General features: G+C 37.3%; 1 protein-coding gene across 5 annotated transcripts in view; it reads left to right on the top strand.

The window, feature by feature from the left end:
- The window catches only part of CDC42BPB (CDC42 binding protein kinase beta), a 93,177-nt gene that overhangs the window by 38,264 nt on the left and 40,035 nt on the right, over window positions 1-14,878 (top strand). For all 5 annotated transcript variants that reach the window (XR_007900144.1, XM_051769473.1, XM_051769470.1 and 2 more), the window contains exons 3-7: window positions 1,192-1,275; window positions 4,772-4,867; window positions 9,043-9,191; window positions 12,489-12,582; window positions 14,378-14,578. Coding sequence is in view for 4 of the 5 variants with exons in the window: in XM_051769473.1 (XP_051625433.1) it covers window positions 1,192-1,275; window positions 4,772-4,867; window positions 9,043-9,191; window positions 12,489-12,582; window positions 14,378-14,578 (624 nt within the window). In the remaining variant the exon portion in view is untranslated. The remainder of the gene's footprint in view (window positions 1-1,191; window positions 1,276-4,771; window positions 4,868-9,042; window positions 9,192-12,488; window positions 12,583-14,377; window positions 14,579-14,878) is intronic.

Below are 14,878 nucleotides of genomic sequence, written 5' to 3' on the forward strand. Positions count from 1 at the left end.
GTGAGATATCTGTCTAAATGTGAATATCCTGTTCTTGTGTTACTGGAGAAGCAGTAATCCCTGTGCCCCTCATCTGGAGCTTCTTTACTGCTAAGGTGCAGGGAGGTATGACACTTCCCCCTTCCCTCCTCTAGACTTACATCTTTGTATAGTGTTGCTCTGCTTGACGCATAAGTCCAACCTTTTTTTGTAGTCAGCATCATCTTAAAGCTGCTGTAGTTCCTGAATCCTTTGTAGATAAGGGTTTTTAAGCAACAGAAGAGGCGAGCTGATGTCATTCCTTTTACTTTTCACACAGCTATTCAGAGCTCTGTTGGAAGCTGGTTGGTTTTCTGCTTCTGAAATAGAGATGAGCTGAGAAGCAGTAGAAATATTCAAGCAGTCCATGTATAGTCCTGTGAAAATGTTACTGTCTTAGTCATGATGCCTGGGGGTTTTTTGCCAGCTGCAAGAATTTTGTGGAAATGGTGTCTTTATCACAAGAAGAATTAGTTTTGGTCTTGGAGAATACAAGTTTTGGTCAAAATAAAGTCTTTGCATTCTTAAGCCTTGAAGTTTTTGTAGTCTCTGTTTTTTCTTCCACAGTTACAACTATGTGCACAGCTACTGTTCATAACAGATCAGTGTAAGCAAATCTTGTACACAGGATGCAGAGTAAAATGCTTCAAGCAAAATAGTGAATAAATAAATGATTATTTTTTTCTTTTCAAGTATCTGCATACAGTACACAAAAGCATGCTGATTTGCAAATATCTTTCAAGTTTCTGAGACCTGAAATGTGAAAACAAATTAGTCAAATGTAGTGTATTTCTATTGACACCAGCCTTTCTTGTTTTCCCAGGCTGCCCTTTTAAATGTTGCCCCGTTGGCTGCTGGCCTGGCTACAAGCCCTGCTTGTTCTTGGGAAACAATGCAGCTCTACTACACATCTTCATATGAAAAGCTTCATGCTCCTCCTGTATCATCCCCCATGTACTTCATCACGAGCACTTGACCACACATGGTGCATCAAGCACATAGTATTAATGTAGGAGGAATATAGAAGGAGCAAAGACTCAAGCTGTGGTTTATCAATGTGTCAATTGATCACTCATGACTAATTTATTTTGTTGATTTGTGAACATTAAGCTGTTTGAAAACTGTATTTTTCTGACCATACTTCTGTTAAATAAAAATATCTTATTATTTCAGGTTGCAGTTGTTAAAATGAAGTGTACAGAGCGCATTTATGCAATGAAAATTCTGAATAAGTGGGAAATGCTTAAAAGGGCAGAGGTAAGTAATATGGGTTTTTTTTAACATGGAGAATTTTTAAAATGACATTAGGAAGATTACACTGAAGCTCTTCCAGATTAGGAAGAATTATTTCATGAGCATAGGAGCTTCATTCTTTTTTTCTTTTTTTTCCTTAAGCTGTTTTAATGCAATCAAGTCTGACAGTCCCTTCCAGGCATCTGTTGTTCTCAGCATTACTGTGTATTCGTTTACCAGACAGTCTGCCCTAGTTCTTACCCTGAATTTATTGGCCAGATTTTTGTTTACGGTAAAGGCAAGTTAAAGACTACATGAAAGCTGAGATTGGTGCTACTGTGATATTCACAGCTGTATACAAAAACATTATGAAAAGGTCTTTTTTCTCTTCCATTCAGAAATCATACATTAAGGAGCTTTGCATCCTACAGTTTGTAACAGGATTTGTATAACTAGTGAAACTGTAACTAAATATTTTGGAATCAGAGATTCAAACTGTAAAACAAAACGTTAAGAAGGTAAATTTGTTTAAGAAGGACTTTTTTTGTGAAAGGAGATGTACATTGTCACAACAAATCGTGTAAATGGGAGTGGGTACTTCACAGATGAGGAAAAGACCTACTAAGAATACGCAGTGGGAAGCAGCTTTGTGGGATAGATATTCCTAGGATACCTATGCTTGCACACTAGAGGAAAACCTTATGGCAAATGTAATATTACATAAGCTAACAGCAATAGAGTAGAAAGTACATGTAGTGCATCAGTACTTGCAGGAGTTCTGTTAAGGGGTAAGCACTAACTGCTTTGCTGAGGACCGAGCTTGCTGACCCTTCCCTGTCCCATTCTTCTGTCCCCTTCCTGACACCTCCTCCCCCCCAGCCTGCCCTTCCCAGTGCCTCCCTTCCTTTCAGTGAGTCAGTGCCAGCTCTTTTCCTGTGATAAAAATCTCCTCCCTCCTGTTAAGCCCCTCTTCACCACTGCCTTTGCCTGATTTAGTCACACTCTGTCCATCCATCCATGCACTTCTTTACAGGCAGCAGCAGCCCGGCTCTCCTTTGAGCTGTCAGGAGATTTCACACTCTGGGCTGTGCTGCATCAGCAGTTCCACATTAAGCCTTTCCCTGTATGAGGGAAATTTGGTGCCCTTTCTATGCAGATTTCAGCTGTGTTAAATCATTGGTCAGTATAGAGTTATTTTAAACAGAAATGTTTGCAGGGATCTCTCTCCCAAACTCTCATGGAAATGCAGCTAAGCTGGCTTACTTCAGTCATTTTTAAAGTGACTTCATTATCTAAATAACTGCAACTTTTGCACGTAGAGATGTCCTGAGAAGACAGCTATTTACAAACTGTCTTCAAATCATGCAACTAACTCCTCTTACCCTCTCAGACAGGCATGAGGTGGAAGAGGTTTGGCCACCAAGAAAAATGTATAATAAGCAATAGTTTTCCCAATATACACTTAAAATAAATAGTAGTCGAAAAAAGTTCTCTTTCTGCTCATTTTTCACATCTACAAAAGGCAATAAAGGAACTGTCTTCTCTGCTTGACCCCTTTGTCTTTTCCTGTTCAGTTTGATCACTTGATTTGGCTTTTCTGGGTAAGCAAGACTTTATAACCTGCATATCAAGTTCACACAACATTTGGGTGTTAAAATTTCCCAAATGTGGTAAAACTTGTTATTTTTAAAATGAAGCTGCAAGAATACAGTAACCTCTTAAATGGGCAGTTCTACCGAAAAGCAGACTTCAGGTGTTTTATTATCCACTGTATGAGTGGTCTGACAAGCATGTTGTTTTACTGGTTTATGTTTGTTGTGTATGATTTATTAAACCTAGCAAGAAGTTATCTAAATACTGCTTATTCATGTACTGGCTGCAAGAAAAAAAAAGCCCCACATGGTTGGAAGCCACTAAAATAAAGGAAAGATTAGTGAATATCACCTGACATCACCTGATAAATGGGTTACAAGCAAAATTGGCATGCCATCTGTGTTGATAAGGACAATTTGCATTTATTGTTCTGACAGCAAAATACATAGTCATTACTGTATTACTTTTGACAGTTCCAAATAAGTCCTGACTGGGTGATTAGGTAGCCTGTCATGCTTTTTTGAGTCACGTCTCAAGGCCTTTTAAGCTAGTGTAAGCAGAGAGGGAGAGTTTTATACTCTGAATTCATGATGCAAAGTGTTCAGCAGCATTGCTGGGTTTTTAGTGTTCATAACGTTCCCTCACTGTTTGAGATTGCACAGTGAACTGGATCAAGGAACTGATGTCTTCGAAAATAAACAAACTAGTTTTCTGTGTTGGCAGCCTCCTCACATTGTGGTGCCAGAAGATCTGAGAAGGGCTGTGCTCTGGTGCTGCGGGAAGGGAATAGGATTACTTGGAGCTGCTGTAGCTGCCAAACTTTTCTGTAGAGTGTTACTTTGGCCTTGCATTCATAAACCGTTAAACCACTCAGTTAGCATTTAATTACAATTTACTTCTCTTTGCACCAATGATTACTAGCTTTACAATGTGACCACAGCATGGTCTTCTTCAGTAGAAAGGTAAATGGAATTTTGCTTCCTTTGAGGGGAAAAATGGTCAAGATACCTTTATACGGTGCAATCATGTATGGTAAGGCTTGGTCTCCCCAGGCACATTTCCATTATACATTTTCTAAGAAATCTGAATGAATAGCAATGACAGAAACAAAAAAAGTCAATTCTTGTCTAGAACCCTAACACTTGAATCTACTGAATATCCTGATAATGCCTCTCTGAACTGAGAGTAGTGGAAGAGTCCCAAGGTCTGTGTCTTGATGGTTTTGATCCAATAAAAACATTAATATATTTTTATTAAGGAGACTCGCTTGAAGTTTATGAAAGTTGGTTTTATGTAAAGATGCTGAGAAAACCTGTCACACAGAGCTTGCTTCTCTGAAGTGTTGCAGTGTGCTGTTTGAAGTAGAGGAAAGATTATTGAAAATGAAAATGTATTGTACTGGACAAAGATAAGACAGTAAAATCTGCTTATTTCCTATAGTGTGTTAGCAGTGTCTGGAACTGGGACTGTAACGTAATAAAAGTATACATGAAACTGTTTTCATAAAGGTCTTTATCAGAAGAACCAGACTTACTTTCCTAGAGCCATTATCTTTCTGCTACAGATGGCGGTGACAAGTTATCATTTTCTGGTTCTTAAAAATACTTTATGAAACAAAGATTTAGTGTTGACTTGAATTGGTTTGTGGGCTTTTTGGTGTTTGTGGGGGTGTTGTGTGTTGGTGTCGAGTTTTTTGGGTTTGGTTTGTTGTTTTTTTTTAAAGTCCCAGTCAGGATTAGAGTGACTGAATGCCTGACTAAAGCCTGCAGAGATTCCTCGGCTTGTCACTTGTGCAGACTGAATTCCAATGAATAGAGACCTCTGTTCAGTAATTCAAAATAATCCCATAAAACATCCATATATATTCATCCTGTGAAAACTACTTGTTGATGTTGACAATGGCTTTTTCCCCCCTCTCTTCCTTTAGACAGCTTGCTTCCGAGAGGAGAGAAATGTCTTGGTGAATGGAGATTGTCAGTGGATTACTACATTGCACTACGCCTTTCAAGATGAGAACTATTTGGTATGTTTGATTCATCAGCTAATAAAAACTTTGGGTTATGAAAGAACTTTATTTTTTTGTATATTTTAAGGATATTAGTGCATTAGATCAGTCCACCTCACGCCTCACAGCAGTGTTTCAACATTCTTGTTTCTCCTTGAAGAAAAACTTCAAAGGGACTGACTGTAACTCCAGGAGAGTGAGAAAGTTGTGCAGTAATGTAGTATATAGAGCTTTAGTTGAGCATTTTAAATTAAATAATCTACCGTTGCATAAAAAATATCATGTTCAAGTTTAATATTTTGGATAAGGCTGCAATTAAATAATTTGAGAGGTATTAACTCTGTGAAAGTAACAAATCTCTTTATTTTACTTTTAACTTTCAGAATGTCTTTTGAAGCAAGATTTTGTTTAAAACTGGCAAAAGTAATTTAAAATGTTGGTATTTTAAAAGCCCTAGGGGGAAAAAAGGCCTATTTCTTAAAAGTATTTATAAAGTATGTTTTTAAATCAGCAGATTGGTCATCTCAGTAGATTGAGAGACTTTAGCAACCATTTATAAAGAAAGTCCATACTCTTATGACATTTTTTAATGATGAGTTACTAGAACTGTAACATAAGCTGTGTTTACCTTAGTCACAGAATACAGGAGAGTACTGGTTAGGAGCAAAGACAGTCAAGTCCCCACATTCTGTAACATGCTGAACCACACAGCTTCCCTGTGGCTACTTGAGGCTGGATTTGCAAGCCTGCTACTTCTGTAACAGCTGACAGAGTTGTAGTGTGAAAGTTTTCACCTTCTTAACACTTTTTAGATAGTACCACAGTAGCAAGTCATGAATATAAATAAGAAAAAATGTATTGATAAAAGGCTGCCAAAGAGTTCAGGAACTAAGCAAGAGTTAGAAGATGCACATTCATTTCCACAAATGCTGAAACAAAATGCATTACTTTATCACGTTTGAAGTATTTTTAGAATAAGAAGCACATTGTAAGAAAATAAGTAGTCATGTCTTAGGCCCTCATTTACAGGCTATTTCCATTGAATGGTTTGTGATAGATCCAGGTTTTTGATCTCTCACAGTTTGGTTATCTCTGGCACTGCCTTGTGTAGGTAGCTTATAATTTCAAATTCCCACAGAACCAAACAGCCTTCAGACTTGCAGAAAAATAACATAAAGTATCCTGTTTGTATTTTCAAGTAGCTTGTAAGAATAGAGCTACCTAAGAAGAAATTGTTAGCTGTGCAAGATAGCAAGTGATAGTGATGACAGGGGGATCTAATACCATTTTATACAAATCAGTTCCAAGTGAGATGTATCAATATAAATACATTTGTTTTCCCAAAGTTCCCAGAGGCACTTAGATGTTGAAGTTTCACTCGCCAGCAGAATGTAGACATCTAGCATGTAATTAAGATCCAGTATCTGAGAAAGCAACAGCTCTGCCCAACAGCCAAAGTCAGCAGATTCTCAGCTTGCCTGAGGTCTGGTTCTGCATGTGCTTGAGATGCTGCCTTCCAATTTGGTCTGTTACTCAGCATCTATCTCCTGTAAATGTGTGGTGCTCACAGATGGAGTGGATCTGCATCTCAGTCACTGTTGTAAATGATGCATGAAGAGAAGGTGAAACACACCGGGAAATAAATTCATCCAAAAACCTGGACAGAAGGTTCTCTTCCATACCATCTAGTGCTTGTCTAAGGGCTAAAAGATCTCTGTTTGATTCTCTTCTGAACTTGAAGAAGTTTATAGCTACATTTTTGATTATCCTGGAGAGTGCTGCCTTGTTTCAGAACCCGGGCAGATTTGGTTTACTTTTTAGCTCATCTGTGATCCTTGTAGAATGGAATACAAAGCTGAGAACAAAACAAGAACAGACAACAGAGCTCAGTTTTTCAACCTGGCCCTCTGAAAGAGAAAGCTCTATATTCCAGTATCTCCTCACAGTGATACTTGTGCATTATAGCTAGAGATTCTTGAATTCAAAACCACCTAAGCCAAATCTGAAGCAGAGAGACAGCCTTGGTGTCTTCCCACACCTCGGGCTTTGTCTCTTCTGGCTGCATGACAAAGGGTTCGGAATGAGACAAAGAGAAGGTAAGATGTTAAAGTAGCAAAGTAGAAAAGGCACCTGCCTTTGAAGAGTCTAAAAGTAACTAGGGTTTTATAGGCTCTATTTAATATTAATAGAGCATTCAATAATGCAGAACTTATATTTAATCAAGAAATACAAAATTCTACAAAATGTATATCTTCTGGAGTTCATTTTCGGGTTCTGCTTCTGTAGTTTTAAAACCTTTGAAGTAAATACGTCATACATTACTGTTTTCTAAACAGCCAAATCTTAAATGACAATACATGGGAATGGTAACATGACTTTTTTCTTCTGGTTCTTAGAAAGCTTTCATAGAGCCATCTTGAGTCAAGATGAGTTAAGTAAGTCTTTGGTGATTCTGCTGAAGCAGATATGATGTAGGTGAAACATAGTCCATGAACATTAAAAACTTATATGGGACCTGAAGTTCTCTGTCTCTTCCAGATTAAAATCTGTTAGTTTTCTTTCCCAGTCTCAGTCATGATGAAGGGGCATATATGTTTGTCTGCTGTCAGCCTCTTAAAGGCTTCTGAGTACTCGTAAGAGTATTTTGATATCCTTTTTTCCCTTTGATTTCTAACTACTCTCACCCTGTTTGATGTAGTCAGTTCCCTGGAAGAAATGCAATGCCTCTAGATTTCAGCATCAGAATAGCCTTTATTTTAACCCCATAGGAAGCACCTCCTGGCAAGTAGATTGTTCTGAATTGAAAGGTGAATAAAATTTGACTTTCTTATAGAAGAGGTCTCATGATCTTTCTCTGATCCAAGTTCCTTGCTTCTGGGTCAGCTGAGTTCTTGTTGAGTTACAAATGCTTTGGGAGCTAAGGGAAGTGCATTACCTTGTCCCTGACAGGCAGGATATTTCACTTACCACAAAAGGCTCTGTAAGGTCTCTTTGCCTTGAATTTGAGAGAAAATACTTTAGGACAATATCCCTTTTAGAAGACTGATGGTTCAGAGTCACTCTTTTAAGCCAAAAGATAGTGAGGAAACGGTTAGTATTGCACTTTATGTTCCTTTGCATTCTTTAATTTCCTTCCCTTGTGGAAGATGAATCTGTGGCAGGGACAGTGGATTTTAGGTTGTTTTACTTTGAGGAGAAAGATAACGTGACTGCTTTGGAAACTTAACTCCAGAATAAGCAAAGTTAGTCCTAAACCCACATATCAAATTATTTTGGGAAGCATGGAACAAAATGGCTCAAGACTGGTAGTACTAGATAAAGTCATTATACTTAAAATGATGGTCTGGATTTAGGTGGCTATTGCTAGGGAATAACTCAAACATAATCCTTATTTTGTGACATGAAAAACAAATAGCACACCCAAGTCCTCTTCTTTCATGTTACCCTATCATTATTGGTCCTTTCCCTGGATAGGGTAATGGCTGTTTGGCCTAGGAGGCTCTTTACTTTTCCATTGAAATATATTCAAAAGACGATTAATCTTTGATTTTTAAATTTCCCACTTTGGTGCCTCTGGCTTGACAGCGCTTTTGGCTTGTCATGGGCATCTGTAACGTATAGTGTCGTCAAGCTCCTGCCAGCTATGTTATGCATCCATGATGTGGAATGTGCCAAGATGAGTATTTGAAGATGTTGATGTGATAAATGCTACTTTTGGAACAACTAATAGTATGGAATTATACCAAAAATAACAGTAGTAATGAAGTGTATGTTTTAGACTAAGCTGCATCAAATAGCGCTTTTCACTATACTTGTTTTTTAATTCCATCATCTCTTATTTAAAGAGTTGATAACGAGCATTAGTTGTGATATTAGATCATTTTCCTTGTGTGATAACACAATAAACTCTGATTTACTTGTTTGTTGTTGCCATATCTTGTTTGGAGGTTTTTTATGGTAAGAACTAAATGCTGATGTGTCATTCTTACTGTGATTATTAAAGGAATATGGTATCTTTTTATACTAAGTAAGCAAATAAAAATAAAACAGAAGATCACCAATTTTGACTGCATTCCACAGGCACAGAAAAAAAGTAGTGAAAGTTTTTTTTCGGAGATTAACTGGTGAACTTTGAGGTTTTTTTCTTCCCAACTGTCTCCTAGTACTTGACTGCTTTATTTCTCCATTTTCAGTATCTAGTGATGGACTACTATGTTGGTGGTGACTTGCTGACACTTCTCAGTAAGTTTGAAGACAAGCTTCCAGAAGATATGGCTAGGTTCTACATTGGTGAAATGGTGCTTGCTATACATTCCATACACGAACTGCATTATGTGCACAGGTAAAATACCATCTCATTTGGCAATGTAATGGAAACTGTACATGGAACTGTACATGGAAATACATGTACAGTTATATGAAGTTAATCCTAAAGATACTGCTGCGTATACAAATTATCACAGTAGCCACAGGCAAACTACTGTGGGTACATGCTTAGTGTAACTCTATAATAGCTGTATAAGCTATTACATTTTAAATATCAAGTGTTGATAGATTGATATTTGAAGCAGTGACATTTATCTGACTAACCTTTTACTGAAGCTTCTATTTTTAATCAGGGTTCTTGGCTTATTTTTAGTTCACCTAATGAATATTTATTTGCTTTTGTCCAAGCCAACCTAGAAGTTTGAAGCAGTTTGAAAGCTTTATACAGATGTTTGGACATTCTGCAAAATTTATGCACGGGTAGCCCATGATAACATCAGTGCATCTGCTTACCTGAGGTCATCTCAGACAGTTTTTGTAATCAGTGGGCACATATCAGTCTAATTGTTTTTGTACACAGGATGTGTATTCTGAATCACTGACTACTATCGTGTAAACTCAGGTTGTGGTTTGTAACAGTACAATTAATGTTTGAAAAGCACAGGGAATTCTCAAACTATAATGCTTTGAACTCTTCTGTTCAGACTTTGCTGTTTTAAAAATCAATTAGAAAAGATATATAAACTCTGCAGAACTCCTGTGAGTAAATGTGGGCAATATATGGGGATTTAAAAATGTTACAACCTTGGAGAAGTTCACCAGAGGCACCTTGCATCCATTTCTGAAGAAGGTGACCTGACTACCTGACCGGCTACATCTTTTCATGGGACTGAGTGAATGTCTGTTGTGACAATAGGAATGGATGACTCTGAGGCCAAAACATATGCTTTGAATAAGAGATGTATGAATGCCCAAGAAATTACTGCTTGGTGACTGGAATGGATTAGGAGGGAGCATGATTGCTCTGGAGAGGGTTTCAAGGACCCTTTAAAGGCTTATACAACCTTTTAGCTGTAGATAGGAAACAGTGGAGCTCAGAGATGAGGAATTAAGCCTTTCTGAACAGCAGTAATGGTCCCTGAGGCAAGTGAGATCTGCATGTGAAGCAGAGAAGTGTTGCATGAGATTGCCTCATGCTGCAAATGGCACTGTGAGCAGTGTTCTTTAAAAAACAAATGAATTACTGTATAGTTGTATATTAGCTTTCATAGTCCCCTGCAACTATTGAGCTTCACTTGTGGTTATGGGACCGTTAAGGAATGTTGACAATATCTGGAACTGAAATGTACAGAATAAGTTTAACAATACAAAATTGCTAAAGTATTTATTGGAATAGCATAGTGACATAGTCTAATTTTCTCAGCACATATTTTTCTGTATTATCACAAATAAATATGCATTTAAATTTATGTTGACAGGCATAGATTAGCATTTATTATTTTGTATTAATACTGCTAATGAGCAACATTATTAGTGACATTTCAGGAATTAATTGCAGAGCAGTAACCTTTGGTTAAAAAAGGTTAATGCAAGTTTGTGTTGAATCAAAATGTATCAGGTTGGCAGGATTTTTACACATATGAGGACCCTTTGTTAAACCTATCACGGTTCTTCTCACAAGTCTCCTCAAGTGTGAAACCAGAATTCAGCACCTTAAAAATCAAACATTGTGAGCTTCTACATCTATGTAGCAAGGTGTATTAGAGCACGGGGGTTTTTTTTACAACTAGTAATTCTAGTCATCTCCTCAAAGATCAAGCTGAAGGTATTGTACAGTATTTAAAGTTTTGGGCACAGGTAGTGGCATTTGGAACTTCACTTTTGAAGGTTTAAGGTAAAGCACATGTGATTTTATATATTACAAGTAGATAGTATTAATTGAATAAACATAATATCAAAAAACTCTCCCCACCCAAATCAACACATTTATTGGCTTGGTTATCTTTTTCTTGGCTAGCTCAGATCAAAAATAATATTTCAAAAATGGCATGATGGTGTGCTGGCATGTTGGAAGTTGATCCTGGGTATTGTTGGCTAAAGGAAGGGAGAAGACTGGTATATATTATCTTGGAAGAAATGGATTTTCTCCTTTTTAACCTGCAGAATTGGTACAAAAGTGAGTCGGTTTTGCTTTCTGCTCTTGTTCTTCCCTCTTCCTTTCTTGCCAACTTCCCAATATATTGGCTAGGTGCTCTTAAGTCATTTGGGATATCTTAAGGCTATTAATTAAAAAAAACCCACTCACCGAACCAAACAACAATAACCACAAAACCAAACAAAAACTAAACAAAAAACCAAAACCAACCCAGCAAACCAACCAACTAACCAACCAACCAACCAACCAAAAAACACCAAACAAACAAACAACACGTGAATGTCTGAATGATTATCTTTTGCTGATACTTCACTTCATGTGAATTTGAATGCAAAGTGATGAAATAAAATGTCATTAATTGGTGGACGAAATTAAATAAATATGCTCTTCAGTAAATCCTTTTAGTGACCTTCCTGATATTAAAAAGAATATCAAGTAATAAGCTGGAATGAAACAGGAATGTTAGTTTGTGTAATTTAGTAGCTTTATCATGCTGTATATAATTTTATACCCAGCTATATCTATGTAAGAACAGGAAAGATGCAGATTGAGGTTGGAGACTTTCTAATGTTACTGTATCCTGTTGAAATAGTATTACCCTGAGCCCAGAGCTGGATGAATTCAGTGGCTTGTAGGGTAACTGCTGCCTGTACACAGGATGCAAAGATCCTTAGGTATTCCTAGAAGCAAATATGCTGTGCAATAGTGTATAGAAAGACTTGAATAGCAAATAAAAATACTAGTGAACAGAAATGCTGAACAAAATTCCCCACAGTAAAAAATAGTCCTAGATAAGAAGTTAGAAGTCAGTTATAAGTCTTGGCAAAAAAACCCAACATTTGATTAAAAGATTGTCTTTTTTATTGTTCTTGCCTCTAAACAATGTATTACAATGCATATAATCTTGAAATTATGTTGATAGAGTAAACTGCCTATTTGTCACAGTTGGTAGACTCATTGTCATTGATCTGCCTGGTTATTTGACCATTCAGTGTTGAACTTTGAGCTTAAAAATCTGATGTAGTGTACATCTTCAATATTGTAGGCAAAATTTGAAGTTGGGCAGGAGGAGAGGGTAATAAATAGTACAGTAAAAAGCGTTTGCATCAGGGGGTATCCAATCTAAAATTCTGTGTTATTCTGATGCGAGAATAATCTTTACAATCAGAGCTAATACTATATATGCTTAAATCTTTTCACTTCTTTCTCTTCTAACAGGGACATAAAGCCTGATAATGTTCTTTTGGACATGAACGGCCACATACGACTGGCAGACTTTGGGTCCTGTCTGAAAATGAGTGAAGATGGCACAGTATGTATGAAGTAAAATTTCATTGGGTTGCTGGTAGTAGGACCTTTTAAGTGAGTTGCTGATCTTAAGGAGATTAGACATCAGCAGTGTGCATCGGGATGTGGTATATTGTAGACTATCTGATATGCTAAAAATTGAGGGAAGAGTGTAACTTAACGTACTTAAACACATTTCTGATGTCTTCATCTCCTCGTTTTACAGGCTGCTAAACTTTTAAAGTTATACTTTGCTATATTTTTCTGGTTTTCACTTTTTCTCCTACTGATCATTGGAGTTTTCAGGAGATTTTTATGAACTATCCAAATTTATTAAAAAAGGACAAATTTGATATTATATATGTGTTAGAATCACATTTGACCAAGAACCCTAAAAACCATGACAGACTTAAGTATAAGTCATCCCAAGTGAGGACATAACTAAGCCCAACTAGAACTTAGTCTGGCTACTGCTGTAAAAAACAAAAATGTCTCCATAAATGTATTAACAACAAAAGGAGTGTTAAGGAGAATCTCCCTCCTTTATTGGAGTGGAAATATGGTGACATATGCAAGTGGAAATATGATGACAAAGAATGAGGAGAAGACTGAGGTACTTAATGTCTTCTTTGCCTCAGTCTTCAATAGTAAGAGCAGTTGTTCTCTGGGTCATGAGCCCCATGGGCTGGAAGATGGTAATGGAGAGCAGAAATGAAGTCCCCACAATCCAAGGGGGAATGGTCAGTGACCATTTAGACTACACCACTTAGACACACACAAATGTGGAGTCACCATCCCTGGAGGTATTGAAAAGGTGTGTAGATGTGGCACACAGGGAGATGATTTTAGGTGGACTTGGCAGTGCTCAGTTAACAGTTGGACATGATGATCTTAAAGGTCCTTTCCAGCCTAAACGATTGTCTGATTCTATAATTAATAAGCAGTTTGTTTTATATGCCTTTGACAAATGGAACAGCAACATGATGGTAATGGACCATCTTGTGCACCAGACTGGATATACCTCTAAAAGCTAAATTATGCATGATGTTTTTTTGTTTATTTTGCCTAGTTTAGGGCACTTGCAGGGGTGCCAGACCTTCCAAACTATGCCATGCAGCATCATTCACTGATTTTGGCACAAGCTCACATCTTGGTGATGTTCTCTAGTTATAAAATGCCTGCCAAGGCTTTACCATATTAAAATGCAAAATGAAAGAGCTATTGGAATTGAGAACATATTCCTAGAGATCAGAGCTGTTCTGCCACTGGCCTCATGGTCACGTCTTCTCTACTACTTGGGCACAGGGGCATTCCCCACCTTACCCCTGTATTGTATCCAGTTGCACATTAGGCAATAAACATTTGGCTAATTTCCGACATAATAAAACTTACCCAAGAAACCTGTTTTGTGATCTTCAAATGAAAGTGTAAAATTCAGGAGTAGGACTTGGTCTCCCTACTTATCCATTTTTCATTTCAATTTCTGGCAGCCAATTGCAATTTTAAAGTATAAACAGACACAAAGGAAAAACATATTTTGTCTTTCTGCTTTCACAATAGCTGTGATTATTTTGGGTTTCTACTGTCTACAGAATAAAACGTATCAACTGATTTTATGTAGCAGTAGACTGGAACTTAATCTTTGCAGTCTTTGTTACTTTCTTAATATTTTCTTTGTTATGTTACTGGGAATTTATAAATCTCTTCCTTCTCCTTCATGTCCTGCTGTCTCTGTTTGTCAGAAATAGTAGTGTGTGAATTAAAAAAGTTGCTGAGAGAACCTGAAAACTTATGAGACTTATGTTTGCCTTATATTCAAGGTACAGTCATCAGTAGCAGTGGGTACACCTGACTACATCTCTCCTGAGATCCTGCAAGCAATGGAGGACGGAATGGGGAAATACGGGCCCGAATGTGACTGGTGGTCACTGGGTGTCTGCATGTATGAAATGCTATATGGGGAAACACCCTTCTATGCAGAGTCACTAGTGGAAACCTATGGGAAGATTATGAACCATGAAGTAAGAGCTATATTACATGTCTTGTGTTTACACAGAGTTTATAATGTTTACAGAGAAACTTATCACTTGAAGATGTTAAAGTGATGGTAGTTCTTAGCTTTTTCACGGTGTTTTAGAGCCATGTTGTGTAGGTTTGATGGTTCAGGTTTTAGGAATGTTCAATTCTCTGAACTGCAGAAATTTAATTGTTTGACAAGTTGAAATTTTTCTCTAAATGCTGATGTTGTTCTCATTGGAAAATCTAAGCAGTCATCGCAAAGTCAAAATTAAAAACTACTGTTATGTTAGGCCCAATGCAAG

Source organism: Manacus candei, unplaced genomic scaffold (assembly GCF_025592945.1).
Source record: "Manacus candei isolate 608988 ecotype Guabito, Panama unplaced genomic scaffold, ASM2559294v1 h1tg000109l, whole genome shotgun sequence".
NCBI classification, from domain to species: Eukaryota; Metazoa; Chordata; class Aves; order Passeriformes; family Pipridae; genus Manacus; species Manacus candei.